The following is a 22,951-nucleotide window of genomic DNA, read 5'->3' as shown; positions in this document are numbered from 1 at the left end:
ACAAGGTGAAGAATTTAATTCAATTGCTTGAAGAAGAATTCATAGTTTTGCAATGTTAAACCATTAAATAAAGTTTAAGAGACCGTTTTGGTACATAACATAGGGTTAAGGAATATTATCGAGGATGATTAAATCCGGAAAGAAACACTTCACTGATTTGAAGATGATATGATAATTAGATCTATGAATCTAGGCGTCAATGGCTCCAAAAACTTATTTGCATTTTAATGCAGGTTTTTGAAATAATTCCCAACGTGTTTTGACGACTGATATATCGAAGTTAAAGCAGTCTGTTGTTATACATCTAGTGGAGCAAAAACAATAGATAATGAAATAAGTAGCCTCAAGAAAACTCTCAAATTCGACAAATAATGAAAGTAAAGAGAATACGAATATGTATTATCTGAACAAAATAAACAACATCTGTAAACCCTGGATGACGTACAGACAGTGGTATTGAGGAGGTAACGCAACCGGGCATCTTATACTCTCGTCATCATGACCTCATTTCTAGGAATGTTTTACTTCCTTGAGCAATATGAAGCTTGGCTAGTCCCGATCACCATTATTGTGTTTTTTATGAAGTCAGATGCTCTTTCTATTCGATAACACATTGTATGTTTATCTTTGTTCTTTTGTCTTGACCTACCATTCGATCTTCCTTTGGTCGATATTCCCCCATTGTTTCTTACAGGTAAAGGTATGTTTATACATGTAATTACTTATTTTTTGTTAAGAGTAATTTTCTCCTCAACCACCGGGCTTTCTTCTGTCCATAATCTAGGACCGTGTAAAACTGCAAAACCTTGGATTGACATAAAGGTACTATGACATTATAGGAAGGTAGAAGTTAGATCGTTTATATAAATTCAATATTTTTCACTAGGAATGACATCACAGACAACAGGTATCTTACCGTCGGTATGACGAAGGACGTAGGAAGTGAAACTCGTTAATCTCTAATAGTACAATGCCATATCACAAAGTATGTTGCACTGAGTGGCACAGTGCTGACCTACAAATAAAGACAAAAAATATTGTGTCATATATGACGACAATCGCGCCGAGACCGACTCGCTTTATTATCAGTTTCGAGAATTGTTAGTTTTGGTCGAATATGCAAGGCTTTGCAGCGATTATGATAATTTCTATATTTCTGTCAATGAATCATTGCGATATTAAATAAAAATGCATGATGTAGAGTTGTCCATATAAAATCGAATGTGTAAGTTTTATATATAATACTGATATCGATTTGCAGAGATCAAGCTTACAAGACTCTACTTTTAAAATCAATTTTCAAACTGATCTACTGGAAATGATTTCTCATGCGTCTACGTTGTGTCGCCAAACATTTTACGCGCGAAAACCAAAGGTCATGACAACGGATGATAAGAGCTCCAATTAACACGATAACCTGAATTTCCATTGGACTGATGGACAAACGCGAGTTTCTTCTGATAGGACAAGGGCGTAGCGTACCACGTGCTCCAAGTTTTAAAAGTGCCGGTCTCTTAGACTCGGTGCCCAGATCTCCTGAAGTCACCACACACTAACCATGGACGCTCGTCTGATCCTCATCCTGGCTCTCTCCTCATGCTGCCTCGCCATCCCACAGAGACAGGTCAGTTCCTATTTACAATTTAATATTTCAGAATTAATCAATGATGTATCTATCCATAGTGTTGCAGGCCTCAGGCGCTCTTGTATGGTAAAATTGGTGCTCTAGTAAAATCATCTTCCATTAGACTTAAATAATTTGTTTATGGCATGTACTTTGTGTTTTCTGATTATGTTATATTGCTTCTTTAGATTTTTTTGTATTTCAGGGTAAATATATATTATAGGTATTATAAGTCAAATGGTTTCCATGAAATTGATATTTCTTCAACATTTTGCCACAGTAGGACCGAAAACCACAGTCTATTATCAAGTTGTCAATAACGAATTAAAATTTCAGCATCACCTAATGACTCATTTTATTTTCTCTGATGATATGTAATTGATAAATTAGATCCCATCTTTTACCTAGATACTTAGGGATCCTTAACATCTTTGATTTGTAGTTAAGATACCCTGTGCTCTGACATCCTCTGACCTACTGAACATGGCCCAAGCTGATGTAGGCGCTAGAAACTAAGAGTTTGACATATTTCAGTAAGCGTACATAGTCAAGGTACTGCAAGTCATTGTTATAGGAATCCGAATACACATAATGCAATACATAAGATAAGTGAAACGTACGTTAAATGAGGGAGTAGAATATTCCATATGAAGAGTAAATAAGATATCTTGATTAAAAGAATAGCCAGATTTATTGAATAAAGTCAGAATTATCAGACGCTGGTGAAAATGTTATCCAACTTTTCCAAACATCTTAATCATAATGTTAACTGCAGTTGCAATGTTTTTGCTGTTTATTTATTGGTTCCATTCCGTGTTTTAATCTTAGCCTAAGATTATCTAAGTAAACTGGAAATCAGATGCATTACTGCCGTGTTAGATTGTTTTCCGTTTACTTTTCATTGCAGTATTAAAGAAAACGGTTTTCAAGTAGCATCATTGCGTTCCTCGTGACGATGGATTTTCTGTTACAAAATACTAGTATATGGTTTGCTTTTCGTACACATGAGTCTGATGTGAAAATAGTCATGACAACTGTTATAATAAGGAATAAATGTTTGACTGTGTCAGTAATGTCTAGCACCTGCGTTACTAGGTGGCGGTCGTGCCCCAGACACCGTGACTGTCTGACATATCACTTGCCCCACATCATATCTCACATACATGGCGACAAGGTATCTTATCTCTGACCTCCATAGACGACACACAATTCTTTACCTTTTTTTTCAAAAAACTCTGCTATCTAGTATCTATATTACGTATCTTCTTAGATATAGCTGACTTTGCAAAATCATAAGTGTATTTCATTATAAAGGATTGCAAAGAAAATACTTATATTGTGTGTGAGAAGGTACTGTGTTACTTGTAAGTGTTTCATAAAGCGACGGTACTTGAGATGTTTTCTATTTATGCGTGTTTATAGAGATTGGAAATTCACGACTGAAAATATCATTGTCAAACTCACCGAAATAGCAAAATAATTGCGTATTATGATTCGATCGATGAATTTCAGATATATAACAATATAAAATCAGAAAAGATTCCGTCATCATTCAGGGTCTTTTTGAATATAGACATTGTTTCCAGAATTTCTTGATATGTTAAGTTCAGCCAAGAACACTTTTACTTTTGCCTCTTCAAAAAGACAAAGCATGAAACATTTGGAGAGTAAAGATTGACCTGACATCAATTGAACCCTCCTTGTCTATAACGTCGTATGGTCACGTACGATTTCGACAATCCACTGTTGTGAGGATACACCGGTATCTAGATAGCTCGCCACTAGGTCACAACGTTAACCGTGTCACGAGCTTCCATCACTCGGGTACGCAAAAATCGGTTTGTCATTGAGTTTTCTCATGGGCTGGTGTCAAGGTCATTTTCTTGCAAATTTTATTAACTTACATTCTCATACTGTCATTAATGCATTTCCATGTTGTTAAGAGTGAATCGGAACCATACTTTGTAAGAAATTTCTTCTCTTTTTTTTTTAAATTTCAGTTTCATATATAATTTTCTGAAATATTCTTTTTATGAAACAAGCTGTTTTAGACCTGTCCTGAATATGAAATTAGGGGTGTCTTTTTCAAACATTAGTATTATTGTTAATAGCAAATAAAGCCTAAAATCACCTTACGATGATGAAATGGTATATCGGTTAGTTAGATCTGAAGTATTCCCGTGGTCTTTCTTTGTTATTAAGTTGTGTATTATGTATCGCTTACACTTATCTGATATCGGGCTCACTGATGGAACGTTTGCAAAGCTATCCACTTAAGTCCACGAGCAACATAACCGATAAGATTGCTGCCCCGGTAATCCTGACCTCCGTGGACATCAGAGAGGCTAAGGGCAAAGTATTATCAGCTTAAAGGTTTCAAATTTAATTGATTAGTACACTCAAATAATATTGATTGAATCACTTAGGCTTCGGTGAGTGCTTTTAATTATAGTAAGATTGTGATGACTGGCAATGACGGCGGATATATACATTTTGTTTAAAAACTGGGGTTTTTTTGTGTTGAAACATGGAAAATAATCGTAAAGAAATTGGCCTAAGAGTTATTTCAGAGGATCTGTTATCGGACTTCCCTAAAGACAATCGGTGTTCTGTACGAAAAGATTGCGAATATATATCGTGATTTTGTAAAGGTTTATGCCACTAGCCAGGTCCTATGTCGCTTACCATTCTTTCTGTCTTTCCATTTTCCATGCTGCTAATCGCTAGTCTACCTTTCGCTTCAACACACAATAACACACTTCCTTTCTCAAAAGTGGCATCTCAAAGAGGACTTTGCAAAGCACTGTACCCTGGGCGTAGCGAATTGTCCTATACCGTCGTTTCCAATTTTTCTTGTCGTTGATTTTTGTATTGTTTTCCCTTTCCTCTGAATGTCTCCTCAGTTCCAATTTCTATTTGCTCTCAGCTCTGAAAATGGCCCTCTTCGTTGAAATATTTTCAAACAGGTTTAAATTGACGTAGTCGTCGTCGTCGTCGTCTTTGTTGTTGTTGTTGTTGTTGTTGTTCTTCTTCTTCTTCTTCTTCTTCTTCTTCTTCTTCTTCTTGAAAGCCACACAAAGTTATTAGTGTCTTCTACAGTTGGCATGCAAAGAATAACACATTGCTAGCCCTAACAATAATGCAATCAGATCGAGTAGAAGTTGAGTAGAATGTAACCGATCATTTGTGATTCTCGGGAACTGTTAGTTGCCATATGACGTCAGAAAAAAAAAAGATTTTGATAAATGTAAATGTGGTTGTTATTTACTTGCAGAAACGCAACATCCTCACAGATAAGAACAGACTATGGCAATTTGGTGTCGTCCCAGTCGAGTTCGACAAAAGCATTGGTAAGACTTAACATACAGGATAAGAACATCAGTAAGGAGAATATAATACTGATTTGTAAACAAAAACGTAATTCCAATCGTTCAAACTCGTTTCCTGGAAAGGTATGAGTCTTTTGTTTAATCCTTGAATGACGTCAGGAGAACTAAAAAAAGTTTTTGTGAAGTATTTGAAAAGAGGATGGCTGCAGTGGCATAGAGACCAAACGACAAACGCCTAAACGCCGTCAAAATGGCGAGAGAGAAAAGAAGAGTTCAAAATATGCACTTAATGCAAAATTCTAATAATTGATAATTGTTTTGTGTTATATTAGATGGATTCACATTGGAAAAAATCCTGGCATCCATGCAAGAGATTCAGATGAGCACTTTCAGCGGATCCAGGGCGTGTCTGGCATTCGTACCGAGGACAGACCAGAAGAACTACGCTCTCTTCACAGTCGTCCCTGGGTAATATCCATTTCTAATGTAAACGTGGTCTTCTGAAATTCAGTACAAAATAGTACACCTCCCCGTCCACCCTCCCCGTCCAGATTTTCATATTTCTTTCGATGTATTTTGAGTTTCCTTCGTCGATACATAGTGATTTAAGCCCTAGATTCATCACTGTTATAAAGTTTTGTTTTTGTCTCTACTGTATCTAACCATCTACGTGTATTTGTATACTGGTAATACCTGTCTCAGTAGTATAATGTTTACGGGTTCCCATGCCATTTGCCCACCATACATATTGCTGCCATATCGACAATAACAACATTAAAACCACTGTTCATTGCTTAAGTGAAATGTTTTATTAAGTCTTGCATGTAATGACGTTTTATTTATATTCACACTCACACAATGTACAGCTTACATGAATTAAAGATATGCTACAAGTTTTGAAGGTGTTGACATAATACCGACCATATAATTATTAGACACCATGGTTCCTCCAATCTTTCCACTCCCCAATCGGATGTGATCTCTCTGGGTATTCCGGTTACATCCCACAATAGGGTCCTCTCGCTCCTCAATCTAAACAAGAGTGGTTAAGATAACTTCTTCACGATTGTTGTAAAGGGATGAAGTTTACTGTTATATCACATCACGTTACGTTAGGATATTTGATATATATGACCCGTTTATATATCCTTTAGTGTGTCTGGTGACGGTCAGCCAGGAATGTCTGGTGGTGAACAGACTATCCATCTATACCCCAACATGGCCAAGGCTGACATTATGCAGGTGCTCGTCTACACCCTCGGCTTCTACAACGAGTTCCGTCGTCCTGATCGTGACAATTACGTCACAGTCAACATGGACAACATCGACGACAGTACGTACAAACACATTGAGATCGTTTTAACGACTATGTTTCGTGCTTCATTTTTTATTGCGATAACTTGGCATCAATAAAGTTGTTATGGATAGTAAAAAAAACATAAATCCATGTACATTGTACAATTCATAGTTACAGATGAATATACCAGGAAGTAGACAAATACTGATTGAGATTTTGTTGCGAGAATAAAAGCGAAAAAATATCATTTTCTGCTCAACTGTGTTAATAAAAGGGGAAAATGATACGTATTGATTAATCTGATATGGAGGCCCATTAACAAGAAAATAATAAATAAGATATAACTCTGATTTCGAAATGTATCTCCATGGCCAACTGGTTGCCGAATATTATTCTATAATAGAAAAACATAACTATGAATAGCATTGACAATAATGACGGTCATTCTTATGTTGAATTCACTATCTCTCATCCCAAGTATGAATCATACACCATTTCAATTTATACATTTTAAAATACCTATATGATTTGAGTATGTATATACCACAGAGGTAACTCTTAAAACACGTGGGTTGTTTTCTTAAGAGTAAAGTATTTGCTACATAATTTTATTTTAGTGATGTTATTTATCTATTTAAAGTTCTCTTAAAGAAAGTATTTTATTACATTTTTACCAGTGAAATATCAAAAATTATTCATTCTATAAAAATATCATATTTTTCACTATGAAAAATATCACTTTTGCTAATTTGACCAATCAAATTAATGATTAGAAAATACCAAAATAATTGACCAATCAGAAAGCCCGACATATACATGTATGTCAGCACCTGGACAGGGGGAACTACTTTTTTGTTTACAAATTATCGCTGTAGGCCTAGTTAGCATACGGGGTAGGTTTTTCGTTGATAAAAAATATAATAAACAGAATATCTAACAGCACTCGTGAAAAATATCAAAATATTAGCCCCACTCGTGAAATATATTTGGTATTACTGAAGACACTGTTAGATATCCTCTATGTAGTATTGCCTTGGTCGTCTTGACTTTTTGAGTACTGTGTTCTACGTTGTATTCATTTCAATTTCTACACCAAATATTCAGTACAATTGTTCAATTTTTCTTCCACATTATAGAAGATCAAAAATACTTCACCATTGGAAACCAAACAACATTTTTCAACTACCCATTCGACTTTGAGTCCATCACATTCTTTTACCCCTACGCATATGCTAAGGATCCCTCAAAGCCCACCATTCAGGCCAGGTACGAAAGCCAGGTATTCCCATGGAAGGTCAGTCTCAGCGGTTATGATGTCAGCAACCTCCAGAGGATCTATGAATGCGGAATAGGTAAGATATCAGCTGACGATCAAAGTCAGTTTGGTTCTGTAAGCATTAATAAACTACTGGCATATACCTAAAAATAGTTTTACTCTTTTTTTTACGATGTTGTAAAACTCTTAGTCAAAAAGCAAAACTCACGAAAAAATTGACTTGTTATTTCTTCTATGTAGCATTAAGCATAACAGACTTATGTCCCTTCTTAACAGACTTGTGTCCCTTCTTAACAGACTTGTGTCCCTTCTTAACAGACTTATGTCCCTTCTTAACAGACTTGTGTCCCTTCTTAACAGACTTGTGTCCCTTCTTAACAGACTTGTGTCCCTTCTTAACAGACTTATGTCCCTTCTTAACAGACTTGTGTCCCTTCTTCTTTCAGATGTCTTGAACATCTGCTCTAAGCTAGACAAATACCAGTTAGTTATGAAAGTGAAAATTTTGAATTTCGGCATTACCTCAAGCTAAGAAATGTTGATGAAACCGGTGCAAGATATGTATTTTTGCTGATTGAATATTGATTATTTCCATGTTTATCGATTACTATTATCGATTACTATTATGATTTCGTACTTTCAGATACCAACAATAGACTCGACCTTCTGTCAGGTAAGAAGAGTTCGTTTACCTTTATGTCTGGATCCGTCCACAATAATCGCTGCATTTTTTGTCAATAGTGTTGCTTTGTTATACAAAATCGCAAGAAAAGTTCGGAGATAAATCCGTATCTAAATGTGGGTGGTTTCGGACAATAGTAAATTCCGAGATAAATCCGTATCTAATTGTGGGTGGTTTCGGACAATAGTAAATTCCGAGATAAATCCGTATCTTATTGTGGGTGGTTTCGGACAATAGTAAATTCCGAGATAAATCCGTATCTTATTGTGGGTGGTTTCGGACAATAGTAAATTCCGAGATAAATCCGTACCTAATTGTGGGTGGTTTCGGACAATAGTAAATTCCGAGATAAATCCGTATCTTATTGTGGGTGGTTTCGGACAATAGTAAATTCTGAGATAAATCCGTATCTAATTGTAGGTGGTTTCGGACAATAGTAAATTCTGAGATAAATCCGTATCTAATTGTGGGTGGTTTCGGACAATAGTAAATTCGGAGATAAATCCGTATCTAATTGTGGGTGGTTTCGGACAATAGTAAATTCCGAGATAAATCCGTATCTAATTGTTGGTGGTTTCTGACAATAGTAAATTCCGAGATAAATCCGTATCTTATTGTGGGTGGTTTCGGACAATAGTAAATTCCGAGATAAATCCGTATCTTATTGTGGGTGGTTTCTGACAATAGTAAATTCCGAGATAAATCCGTATCTTATTGTGGGTGGTTTCGGACAATAGTAAATTCGGAGATAAATCCGTATCTTATTGTGGGTGGTTTCGGACAATAGTAAATTCGGAGTTTTAAAGTGTAATATCAAGACTATATGTATGGTCTCTCAAACAGATTTAACTGTTTATTGTCAACAGATTGAAAAGTGAGTTGTTTTAATTATTGGGAAAAAAGCAATCAATGTAAATAAAAACCTATAATCAAGAAAGTGTACATTGTTACGCATACTTAAATAGATATACAGTAGTTCTCATTGTTGCTATAGAAACAATCATCAGAAATCATCATAGTATGCAATGATTTCAATTGTTTCAGGCATGATCTCAAAATGTACCTTCGAGTTCAATTTCTGTGACTGGGAACAAGACACCACAGATGACTTTGATCTGGAGAGACACATGGGGCCAGCGTCCAACCTTGAAACAGGACCACAAGCCGACTTCAGTAGCGGAATCGGTAAGGAACCAAAATCAGTTTGGCATGCTCCATAGACTCAACTTTCGTGACGAAACTGAATGATTTCTTCACATAAATACCACAAGAGATTGATTTCTTTGAAGGTAGTACGGGGAGGTATTTGAATAATTTCTTATAGATATCGCAGATTCATTCTATTTGCTTTCATATCATTCGTGTTAAAACATTTCTATTACCGAAAAGCTTACGAGGACGTATCCGCATTATTTTCACTCTGTTAATAATACTGACGAATTTCCAGTCAAAACGGATATCCAAAAATCGGGTTACGGTTGATTAGGTTTTACCCGATGTTGTTAATTGAATTATTAATATGACTATTTTCACTAATCCGGAATTAAAACACTTGCTGAATTATCTACGGCACACTGGTCCTCTTCACGTCTGATATGTAGATTAAAGAAATTGAAAAAGAACACTCGAATCTCAACTGCCCAAATCTTCTATGATTTAATTTGCCCGTGTCAGTTTAAAAAGTCGAAAAAACACTTTCTTCTCAGTTGCCTGTTAAGATATTTGTTCAAGAACCAATAGAGGTTTGGGTATTTGGATTGGTAATATGTATGTTTACAATCAACAGGTTACTACGCTCTGGCTAGTGCCAGGAATAATCATAACTCTGCTGCCAGGGTGATCAGCCCGGAACTTCCGGCCGGAGATTATTGCATGCGATTCCATTACTACATGTACGGAGGTGATGTCAGGAAGGCAAGACTGGTGCGCAGGATGGGCGGAAATGACGAGGTCTTGGCAGAAATAGAAGGAAGCCAAGGCAACTTGTGGCACAGATACAGTGAAAGCATATCTAGTACCGATAAATTTAGGGTAAGAATATATTTTATCTGGTAATTAAATTCCACATCAAGCACAGTGTTCATAGTGGCTCTATATTAGCTAAGACTATTTTAGTGTGATGGAATTTAAAAAAAAAAACCCAGATATTATGTACCTTAAATAAAAAAAATCAATTAAGAATTTGAATGTTACAAAAATGTATCATTGGCGATTAAAATATTGAGATTTACAAAACAGTAGATGATGCATTCGCATGTTTATTTGGTATAATCATGATATATGAAGTAAAAAATTTAATATGTAATTGAATTGTTCTATGATATAATTAAATTATTGTTTATTTTGTCTTCCCAACAGTTCGTTCTCGAGGCTATGACTGGCGGAAGTGACACTGGGGATATAGCGATTGATGACGTGTACATCTTGAGAGGAAAATGCCTTGTATAAACATTTTTATATTGCGGAGTAACTTTTTTCATAGAGTCTATTGTGATGGAGTGATTCAACATAAATAGTTCATATTCACCAGATTGAATTTGAGTTGAAACACTCATATTCGATTTTTTCACATAAAACTATTCTATATATCTTTTGTAATTCATTATTAAATTTCTGTAGTGTTCCGATATGTCTTCATGTTTTGGTCCATCCCGTACTACTTGTCGCCTAGGACTGTCGTAAGACTAGTTACAAAATATATAGGGGTACATTTGTGAAACCATCGTGTTTGTCTTGTTAGTTTCTGAATAAAGTATATGGTCACAATCCCTTCTTACTGTCTTATTTACTTGTTTACCAAGGAACACTACTCATCCTACTGGTTAAAGAGGCCGTGGTAGCCGAGTGGTTAAGGTGTCCCGACACTTTAACACTAGCTCTCCACCTCTGGGTTGCGAGTTCGAAACCTACGTGGGGCAGTTGCCAGATACTGACCGTAGGCCGGTGGTTTTTCTCCGGTTACTCCAGCTTTCCTCCACCTCCGAAAACCTAGCATGTCCTTAAATGACCCTGGCTGTTAATAGGACGTTAAACAAAAACAAATCAAATGATCCTACTGGAGCTGAGTATGGAGAAGGACACGCCCACCTGTCACTTATTCCTTGCGAAATATTGATCTAGTACTTTACCAAATTATGTATACATGTATATATTTTGTAAGATATCTTAAACTAATTCACTAAATTGCAAAAGATGTCTTAGGTACGAGGGCTGATTGATAAGATGTGAGCCTCGTATTGATAAGATGTGAGCCTCGTATTGATAAGATGCGAGTCTCGTCTTTTAGGTCCTACTATTCTCTGGCTATATAGGGCCGTGTATTTTGGTCTCATTTGGTTAGTTTGTATCGACGAGGTAGCACTATAAGGACCAACCAACCAATTGTTTTTCCATAGACTTTAGTGTTAACGTTTTTGAGTATATCATTAAAATTATTTAATTCAACATGGCAATTATGGTTTATAACAAAAGTGTAGGGTCGCATATAACACGTAATAAAAAAAGTTGGGTCCTTGAGCTCAAAGTTTTTCCAGGGTAGCCATTTTGAAAATCGGTGAATTTCGCAGTAAAATTCTCAAAAATCTGAAATGTTAACCTGTTAATTATTATTACCTGAACTTTTGGAAAAACATTCAATCGGACTTAAAAAAATTATCAACATTTCTTATGGATAGTTACCTATCAGGCTACATATCTATTTTGTTACTTCATAACATACTGGCCAATCAGTGGCTGCCAGACATTTTGTTACTTCATAACATATTGGCCAATCAGTGGCTAACAGACATTTTGTTACTTCATAACATACTGGCCAATCAGTGACTGTCAGACATTTTGTTACTTCATAACATACTGGCCAATCAGTGGCTGCCAGACATTTTATCCCTGGCTCAACTTTCTATAAACAGGAGATGTTTCAAAAGTCTTTTTTTCAATTGGTTGGTTATTCCCTCTAAAGTAAACAAGACAAGCCGCTTTTCCGAAAAGGACAAAATCGGTTAGGGTGAAAGAGTCATAGCCGCCATTTACGATTAAGGCTTTAAATTGATTGAGCATCCGCCTTATTCACCTTATCTCGCTCCATCAGACTTTCATATATTTCCAAAACTGAAAACAGCTATTTCAGGCACCCTAACCCTAACATGCAGTGGATGACACCCTGAACAGCCAAGAAAAGGAGTTCTATACAAGTAGAATTGAGGCCCTTCTGATGGTTACATGTCAGACGTTCTATAGGGTGTCTGATGGTTACATGTCAGACACTCTATAGGGTGTCTGATGGTTACATGTCAGACGTTCTATAGGGTGTCTGATGGTTACATGTCAGACGTTCTATAGGGTGTCTGATGGTTACATGTCAGACGTTCTATAGGGTGTCTGATGGTTACATGTCAGACGTTCTATAGGGTGTCTGATGGTTACATGTCAGACGTTCTATAGGGTGTCTGATGGTTACATGTCAGACACTCTATAGGGTGTCTGATGGTTACATGTCAGACGTTCTATAGGGTGTCTGATGGTTACATGTCAGACACTCTATAGGGTGACTGATGGTTACATGTCAGACGTTCTATAGGGTGTCTGATGGTTACATGTCAGACACTCTATAGGGTGTCTGATGGTTACATGTCAGACACTCTATAGGGTGTCTGATGGTTACATGTCAGACACTCTATAGGGTGTCTGATGGTTACATGTCAGACACTCTATAGGGTGTCTGATGGTTACATGTCAGACACTCTATAGGGTGACTGATGGTTACATGTCAGACGTTCTATAGGGTGTCTGATGGTTACATGTCAGACACTCTATAGGGTGTCTGATGGTTACATGTCAGACGTTCTATAGGGTGTCTGATGGTTACATGTCAGACGTTCTATAAGGTGTCTGATGGTTACATGTCAGACGTTCTATAGGGTGTCTGATGGTTACATGTCAGACGTTCTATAGGGTATCTGATGGTTACATGTCAGACACTCTATAGGGTGTCTGATGGTTACATGTCAGACACTCTATAGGGTGTCTGATGGTTACATGTCAGACGTTCTATAGGGTGTCTGATGGTTACATGTCAGACACTCTATAGGGTGTCTGATGGTTACATGTCAGACGCTCTATAGGGTGTCTGATGGTTACATGTCAGACGTTCTATAGGGTGTCTGATGGTTACATGTCAGACGTTCTATAGGGTGTCTGATGGTTACATGTCAGACGTTCTATAGGGTGTCTGATGGTTACATGTCACACACTCTATAGGGTGTCTGATGGTTACATGTCAGACGTTCTATAGGGTGTCTGACGGTTACATGTCAGACGTTCTATAGGGTGTCTGATGGTTACATGTCAGACACTCTATAGGGTGTCTGATGGTTACATGTCAGAAACTTTATAGGGTGTCTGATGGTTACATGTCAGACACTCTATAGGGTGTCTGATGGTTATATGTCAGACACTCTATAGGGTGTCTGATGGTTACATGTCAGACACTCTATAGGGTGTCTGATGGTTACATGTCAGACGTTCTATAGGGTATCTGATGGTTACATGTCAGACACTCTATAGGGTATCTGATGGTTACATGTCAGACGTTCTATAGGGTATCTGATGGTTACATGTCAGACACTCTATAGGGTGTCTAATGGTTACATGTCAGACGTTCTATAGGGTGTCTGATGGTTACATGTCAGACGTTCTATAGGGTGTCTGATGGTTACATGTCAGACGTTCTATAGGGTGTCTGATGGTTACATGTCAGACGTTCTATAGGGTGTCTGATGGTTACATGTCAGACACTCTATAGGGTGTCTGATGGTTACATGTCAGACGTTCTATAGGGTATCTGATGGTTACATGTCAGACGTTCTATAGGGTATCTGATGGTTACATGTCAGACGTTCGATAGGGTGTCTGATGGTTACATGTCAGACGTTCTATAGGGTGTCTGATGGTTACATGTCAGACGTTCTATAGGGTGTCTGATGGTTACATGTCAGACGTTCTATAGGGTGTCTGATGGTTACATGTCAGACACTCTATAGGGTGTCTGATGGTTACATGTCAGACGTTCTATAGGGTATCTGATGGTTACATGTCAGACACTCTATAGGGTATCTGATGGTTACATGTCAGACGTTCTATAGGGTGACTAATGGTTACATGTCAGACGTTCTATAGGATGTCTGATGGTTACATGTCAGACACTCTATAGGGTGTCTGATGGTTACATGTCAGACGTTCTATAGGGTGTCTGATGGTTACATGTCAGACACTCTATAGGGTATCTAATGGTTACATGTCAGACACTCTATAGGGTATCTGATGGTTACATGTCAGACACTCTATAGGGTGTCTGATGGTTACATGTCAGACGTTCTATAGGGTGTCTGATGGTTACATGTCAGACACTCTATAGGGTATCTGATGGTTACATGTCAGACACTCTATAGGGTGTCTGATGGTTACATGTCAGACGTTCTATAGGGTGTCTGATGGTTACATGTCAGACGTTCTATAGGATGTCTGATGGTTACATGTCAGACACTCTATAGGGTGTCTGATGGTTACATGTCAGACGTTCTATAGGGTATCTGATGGTTACATGTCAGACGTTCTATAGGGTATCTGATGGTTACATGTCAGACGTTCTATAGGGTATCTGATGGTTACATGTCAGACACTCTATAGGGTATCTGATGGTTACATGTCAGACGTTCTATAGGGTATCTGATGGTTACATGTCAGACACTCTATAGGGTATCTGATGGTTACATGTCAGACACTCTATAGGGTGTCTGATGGTTACATGTCAGACGTTCTATAGGGTGTCTGATGGTTACATGTCAGACGTTCTATAGGGTGTCTGATGGTTACATGTCAGACACTCTATAGGGTGTCTGACAGTTACATGTCAGACGTTCTATAGGGTGTCTGATGGTTACATGTCAGACGTTCTATAGGGTGTCTGATGGTTACATGTCAGACACTCTATAGGGTGTCTGATAGTTACATGTCAGACGTTCTATAGGGTGTCTGATGGTTACATGTCAGACGTTCTATAGGGTATCTGATGGTTACATGTCAGACACTCTATAGGGTGTCTGATGGTTACATGTCAGACGTTCTATAGGGTGTCTGATGGTTACATGTCAGACGTTCTATAGGGTGTCTGATGGTTACATGTCAGACACTCTATAGGGTGTCTGATGGTTACATGTCAGACGTTCTATAGGGTGTCTGATGGTTACATGTCAGACACTCTATAGGGTGTCTGATGGTTACATGTCAGAAACTCTATAGGGTATCTGATGGTTACATGTCAGACGTTCTATAGGGTGTCTGATGGTTACATGTCAGACACTCTATAGGGTGTCTGATGGTTACATGTCAGACGTTCTATAGGGTGTCTGATGGTTACATGTCAGACACTCTATAGGGTGTCTGATGGTTACATGTCAGACACTCTATAGGGTGTCTGATGGTTACATGTCAGACGTTCTATAGGGTGTCTGACGGTTACATGTCAGACGTTCTATAGGGTGTCTGATGGTTACATGTCAGACACTCTATAGGGTGTCTGATGGTTACATGTCAGACGTTCTATAGGGTGTCTGACGGTTACATGTCAGACGTTCTATAGGGTGTCTGATGGTTACATGTCAGACACTCTATAGGGTGTCTGATGGTTACATGTCAGACGTTCTATAGGGTGTCTGATGGTTACATGTCAGACGTTCTATAGGGTGTCTGATGGTTACATGTCAGACACTCTATAGGGTGTCTGATGGTTACATGTCAGACGTTCTATAGGGTGTCTGATGGTTACATGTCAGACACTCTATAGGGTGTCTGATGGTTACATGTCAGACGTTCTATAGGGTGTCTGATGGTTACATGTCAGACGTTATATAGGGTGTCTGATGGTTACATGTCAGACGTTCTATAGGGTGTCTGATGGTTACATGTCAGACGTTATATAGGGTGTCTGATGGTTACATGTCAGACACTCTATAGGGTGTCTGATGGTTACATGTCAGACGTTCTATAGGGTGTCTGATGGTTACATGTCACACACTCTATAGGGTGTCTGATGGTTACATGTCAGACGTTCTATAGGGTGTCTGACGGTTACATGTCAGACGTTCTATAGGGTGTCTGATGGTTACATGTCAGACACTCTATAGGGTGTCTGATGGTTACATGTCAGAAACTCTATAGGGTGTCTGATGGTTACATGTCAGACACTCTATAGGGTGTCTGATGGTTACATGTCAGACGTTCTATAGGGTGTCTGATGGTTACATGTCAGACACTCTATAGGGTGTCTGATGGTTACATGTCAGACGTTCGATAGGGTGTCTGATGGTTACATGTCAGACGTTCTATAGGGTGTCTGATGGTTACATGTCAGACGTTCTATAGGGTGTCTAATGGTTACATGTCAGACGTTCTATAGGGTGTCTGATGGTTACATGTCAGACACTCTATAGGGTGTCTGATGGTTACATGTCAGACGTTCTATAGGGTATCTGATGGTTACATGTCAGACACTCTATAGGGTGTCTGATGGTTACATGTCAGACGTTCTATAGGGTGTCTGATGGTTACATGTCAGACGTTCTATAGGGTGTCTGATGGTTACATGTCAGACGTTCTATAGGGTGTCTGATGGTTACATGTCAGACGTTCTATAGGGTATCTGATGGTTACATGTCAGACGTTCTATAGGGTGTCTGATGGTTACATGTCAGACGTTCTATAGGGTGTCTGATGGTTACATGTCAGACGTTCTATAGGGTGACTAATGGTTACATGTCAGACGTTCTATAGGATGTCTGATGGTTACATGTCAGACACTCTATAGGGTGTCTGATGGTTACATGTCAGACGTTCTATAGGGTATCTGATGGTTACATGTCAGACACTCTATAGGGTGTCTGATGGTTACATGTCAGACGTTCTATAGGGTATCTGATGGTTACATGTCAGACGTTCTATAGGGTATCTGATGGTTACATGTCAGACGTTCTATAGGGTATCTGATGGTTACATGTCAGACACTCTATAGGGTATCTGATGGTTACATGTCAGACGTTCTATAGGGTATCTGATGGTTACATGTCAGACACTCTATAGGGTATCTGATGGTTACATGTCAGACACTCTATAGGGTGTCTGATGGTTACATGTCAGACGTTCTATAGGGTATCTGATGGTTACATGTCAGACACTCTATAGGGTGTCTGATGGTTACATGTCAGACGTTCTATAGGGTATCTGATGGTTACATGTCAGACGTTCTATAGGGTGTCTGATGGTTACATGTCAGACACTCTATAGGGTGTCTGATGGTTACATGTCAGACGTTCTATAGGGTGTCTGATGGTTACATGTCACACACTCTATAGGGTGTCTGATGGTTACATGTCAGACGTTCTATAGGGTGTCTGACGGTTACATGTCAGACGTTCTATAGGGTGTCTGATGGTTACATGTCAGACACTCTATAGGGTGTCTGATGGTTACATGTCAGAAACTCTATAGGGTGTCTGATGGTTACATGTCAGACACTCTATAGGGTGTCTGATGGTTACATGTCAGACGTTCTATAGGGTGTCTGATGGTTACATGTCAGACACTCTATAGGGTGTCTGATGGTTACATGTCAGACACTCTATAGGGTGTCTGATGGTTACATGTCAGACGTTCGATAGGGTGTCTGATGGTTACATGTCAGACGTTCTATAGGGTGTCTGATGGTTACATGTCAGACGTTCTATAGGGTGTCTAATGGTTACATGTCAGACGTTCTATAGGGTGTCTGATGGTTACATGTCAGACACTCTATAGGGTGTCTGATGGCTACATGTCAGACGTTCTATAGGGTATCTGATGGTTACATGTCAGACACTCTATAGGGTATCTGATGGTTACATGTCAGACGTTCTATAGGGTATCTGATGGTTACATGTCAGACGTTCTATAGGGTATCTGATGGTTACATGTCAGACACTCTATAGGGTATCTGATGGTTACATGTCAGACACTCTATAGGGTGTCTGATGGTTACATGTCAGACGTTCTATAGGGTATCTGATGGTTACATGTCAGACGTTCTATAGGGTATCTGATGGTTACATGTCAGACGTTCTATAGGGTATCTGATGGTTACATGTCAGACGTTCGATAGGGTGTCTGATGGTTACATGTCAGACGTTCTATAGGGTATCTGATGGTTACATGTCAGACGTTCTATAGGGTGTCTGATGGTTACATGTCAGACACTCTATAGGGTATCTGATGGTTACATGTCAGACGTTCTATAGGGAGTCTGATGATTACATGTCAGACGTTCTATAGGGTATCTGATGGTTACATGTCAGACACTCTATAGGGTGTCTGATGGTTACATGTTAGACGTTCTATAGGGTGTCTGATGGTTACATGTCAGACGTTCTATAGGTTCTCTGATGGTGACATGTCAAACGTTCTATAGGGTGTCTGATGGTTACATGTCAGACACTCTATAGGGTGTCTGATGGTTACATGTCAGACGTTCTATAGGGTGTCTGATGGTTACATGTCAGACACTCTATAGGGTGTCTGATGGTTACATGTCAGACACTCTATAGGGTGTCTGATGGTTACATGTCAGACGTTCTATAGGGTGTCTGATGGTTACATGTCAGACACTCTATAGGGTGTCTGATTGGTTACATGTCAGACGTTCTATAGGGTGTCTGATGATTACATGTCAGACGTTCTATAGGGTGTCTGATGGTTACATGTCAGACACTCTATAGGGTGTCTGATGGTTACATGTCAGACGTTCTATAGGGTGTCTGATGGTTACATGTCAGACACTCTATAGGGTGTCTGATGGTTACATGTCAGACGTTCTATAGGGTGTCTGATGGTTACATGTCAGACACTCTATAGGGTGTCTGATGGTTACATGTCAGACACTCTATAGGGTGTCTGATGGTTACATGTCAGACGTTCTATAGGGTGTCTGATGGTTACATGTCAGACGTTCTATAGGGTGTCTGATGGTTACATGTCAGACACTCTATAGGGTGTCTGATGGTTACATGTCAGACGTTCTATAGGGTGTCTGATGGTTACATGTCAGACACTCTATAGGGTGTCTGATGGTTACATGTCAGACGTTCTATAGGGTGTCTGATGGTTACATGTCAGACGTTCTATAGGGTGTCTGATGGTTACATGTCAGACGTTCTATAGGGTGTCTGATGGTTACATGTCAGACTGTTCTATAGGGTAGTCTGATGGTTACATGTCAGACGTTCTATAGGGTGTCTGATGGTTACATGTCAGACGTTCTATAGGGTGTCTGATGGTTACATGTCAGACGTTCTATAGGGTATCTGATGGTTACATGTCAGACACTCTATAGGGTGTCTGATGGTTACATGTCAGACACTCTATAGGGTGTCTGATGGTTACATGTCAGACACTCTATAGGGTGTCTGATGGTTACATGTCAGACGTTCTATAGGGTGTCTGATGGTTACATGTCAGACGTTCTATAGGGTGTCTGATGGTTACATGTCAGACACTCTATAGGGTGTCTGATGGTTACATGTCAGACGTTCTATAGGGTGTCTGATGGTTACATGTCAGACGTTCTATAGGGTGTCTGATGGTTACATGTCAGACGTTCTATAGGGTGTCTGATGGTTACATGTCAGACGTTCTATAGGGTGTCTGATGGTTACATGTCAGACACTCTATAGGGTGTCTGATGGTTACATGTCAGACGTTCTATAGGGTATCTGATGGTTACATGTCAGACGTTCTATAGGGTGTCTGATGGTTACATGTCAGACACTCTATAGGGTATCTGATGGTTACATGTCAGACGTTCTATAGGGTGTCTGATGGTTACATGTCAGACACTCTATAGGGTGTCTGATGGTTACATGTCAGACGTTCTATAGGGTGTCTGATGGTTACATGTCAGACGTTCTATAGGGTGTCTGATGGTTACATGTCAGACGTTCTATAGGGTATCTGATGGTTACATGTCAGACGTTCTATAGGGTGTCTGATGGTTACATGTCAGACGTTCTATAGGGTGTCTGATGGTTACATGTCAGACGTTCTATAGGGTGTCTGATGGTTACATGTCAGACGTTCTATAGGGTGTCTGATGGTTACATGTCAGACGTTCTATAGGGTGTCTGATGGTTACATGTCAGACACTCTATAGGGTATCTGATGGTTACATGTCAGACGTTCTATAGGGTATCTGATGGTTACATGTCAGACGTTCTATAGGGTATCTGATGGTTACATGTCAGACACTCTATAGGGTATCTGATGGTTACATGTCAGACACTCTATAGGGTGTCTGATGGTTACATGTCAGACGTTCTATAGGGTGTCTGATGGTTACATTTCAGACGTTCTATAGGGTATCTGATGGTTACATGTCAGACGTTCTATAGGGTATCTGATGGTTACATGTCAGACACTCTATAGGGTATCTGATGGTTACATGTCAGACGTTCTATAGGGTATCTGATGGTTACATGTCAGACGTTCTATAGGGTATCTGATGGTTACATGTCAGACACTCTATAGGGTGTCTGATGGTTACATGTCAGACGTTCTATAGGGTGTCTGATGGTTACATGTCAGACACTCTATAGGGTGTCTGATGGTTACATGTCAGACGTTCTATAGGGTGTCTGATGGTTACATGTCAGACGTTCTATAGGGTGTCTGATGGTTACATGTCAGACACTCTATAGGGTGTCTGATGGTTACATGTCAGACGTTCTATAGGGTGTCTGATGGTTACATGTCAGACACTCTATAGGGTGTCTGATGGTTACATGTCAGACGTTCTATAGGGTGTCTGATGGTTACATGTCAGACGTTCTATAGGGTGTCTGATGGTTACATGTCAGACGTTCTATAGGGTGTCTGATGGTTACATGTCAGACGTTCTATAGGGTGTCTGATGGTTACATGTCAGACGTTCTATAGGGTGTCTGATGGTTACATGTCAGACGTTCTATAGGGTGTCTGATGGTTACATGTCAGACGTTCTATAGGGTGTCTGATGGTTACATGTCAGACACTCTATAGGGTGTCTGATGGTTACATGTCAGACGTTCTATAGGGTGTCTGATGGTTACATGTCAGACGTTCTATAGGGTGTCTGATGGTTACATGTCAGACACTCTATAGGGTGTCTGATGGTTACATGTCAGACGTTCTATAGGGTGTCTGATGGTTACATGTCAGACACTCTATAGGGTGTCTGATGGTTACATGTCAGACGTTCTATAGGGTGTCTGATGGTTACATGTCAGACACTCTATAGGGTGTCTGATGGTTACATGTCAGACACTCTATAGGGTGTCTGATGGTTACATGTCAGACGTTCTATAGGGTGTCTGATGGTTACATGTCAGACGTTCTATAGGGTGTCTGATGGTTACATGTCAGACGTTCTATAGGGTGTCTGATGGTTACATGTCAGACGTTCTATAGGGTGTCTGATGGTTACATGTCAGACGTTCTATAGGGTGTCTGATGGTTACATGTCAGACACTCTATAGGGTGTCTGATGGTTACATGTCAGACACTCTATAGGGTGTCTGATGGTTACATGTCAGACGTTCTATAGGGTGTCTGATGGTTACATGTCAGACGTTCTATAGGGTGTCTGATGGTTACATGTCAGACGTTCTATAGGGTGTCTGATGGTTACATGTCAGACGTTCTATAGGGTGTCTGATGGTTACATGTCAGACGTTCTATAGGGTGTCTGATGGTTACATGTCAGACGTTCTATAGGGTGTCTGATGGTTACATGTCAGACGTTCTATAGGGTGTCTGATGGTTACATGTCAGACGTTCTATAGGGTGTCTGATGGTTACATGTCAGACGTTCTATAGGGTGTCTGATGGTTACATGTCAGACGTTCTATAGGGTGTCTGATGGTTACATGTCAGACACTCTATAGGGTGTCTGATGGTTACATGTCAGACGTTCTATAGGGTGTCTGATGGTTACATGTCAGACACTTCTATAGGGTGTCTGATGGTTACATGTCAGACGTTCTATAGGGTGTCTGATGGTTACATGTCAGACACTCTATAGGGTGTCTGATGGTTACATGTCAGACACTCTATAGGGTGTCTGATGGTTACATGTCAGACGTTCTATAGGGTGTCTGATGGTTACATGTCAGACGTTCTATAGGGTGTCTGATGGTTACATGTCAGACGTTCTATAGGGTGTCTGATGGTTACATGTCAGACGTTCTATAGGGTGTCTGATGGTTACATGTCAGACGTTCTATAGGGTGTCTGATGGTTACATGTCAGACGTTCTATAGGGTGTCTGATGGTTACATGTCAGACGTTCTATAGGGTGTCTGATGGTTACATGTCAGACACTCTATAGGGTGTCTGATGGTTACATGTCAGACGTTCTATAGGGTGTCTGATGGTTACATGTCAGACACTTCTATAGGGTGTCTGATGGTTACATGTCAGACGTTCTATAGGGTGTCTGATGGTTACATGTCAGACGTTCTATAGGGTGTCTGATGGTTACATGTCAGACGTTCTATAGGGTGTCTGATGGTTACATGTCAGACGTTCTATAGGGTGTCTGATGGTTACATGTCAGACGCTCTATAGGGTGTCTGATGGTTACATGTCAGACGTTCTATAGGGTGTCTGATGGTTACATGTCAGACACTCT

At 39.5% G+C, this 22,951-nt stretch overlaps 1 protein-coding gene across 1 annotated transcript; it reads left to right on the top strand.

Moving 5' to 3' along the window:
* Positions 1-1,443: 1,443 nt before the first annotated feature.
* Positions 1,444-10,974, top strand: LOC117316630 (meprin A subunit alpha-like). The gene is made up of 9 exons (XM_033871309.1): positions 1,444-1,624; positions 4,899-4,974; positions 5,286-5,421; positions 6,108-6,286; positions 7,387-7,602; positions 8,170-8,199; positions 9,253-9,393; positions 9,995-10,239; positions 10,567-10,974. Exons 1-9 carry the CDS (start codon positions 1,559-1,561, stop codon positions 10,654-10,656), a joined length of 1,179 nt encoding a protein of 392 aa, XP_033727200.1. The 5' UTR covers positions 1,444-1,558; the 3' UTR covers positions 10,657-10,974.
* Positions 10,975-22,951: the final 11,977 nt, after the last annotated feature.

Source organism: Pecten maximus, chromosome 18 (assembly GCF_902652985.1).
Source record: "Pecten maximus chromosome 18, xPecMax1.1, whole genome shotgun sequence".
In the NCBI taxonomy this organism is placed as follows: domain Eukaryota; kingdom Metazoa; phylum Mollusca; class Bivalvia; order Pectinida; family Pectinidae; genus Pecten; species Pecten maximus.
This window is presented reverse-complemented; position numbering and strand designations above follow the sequence as displayed.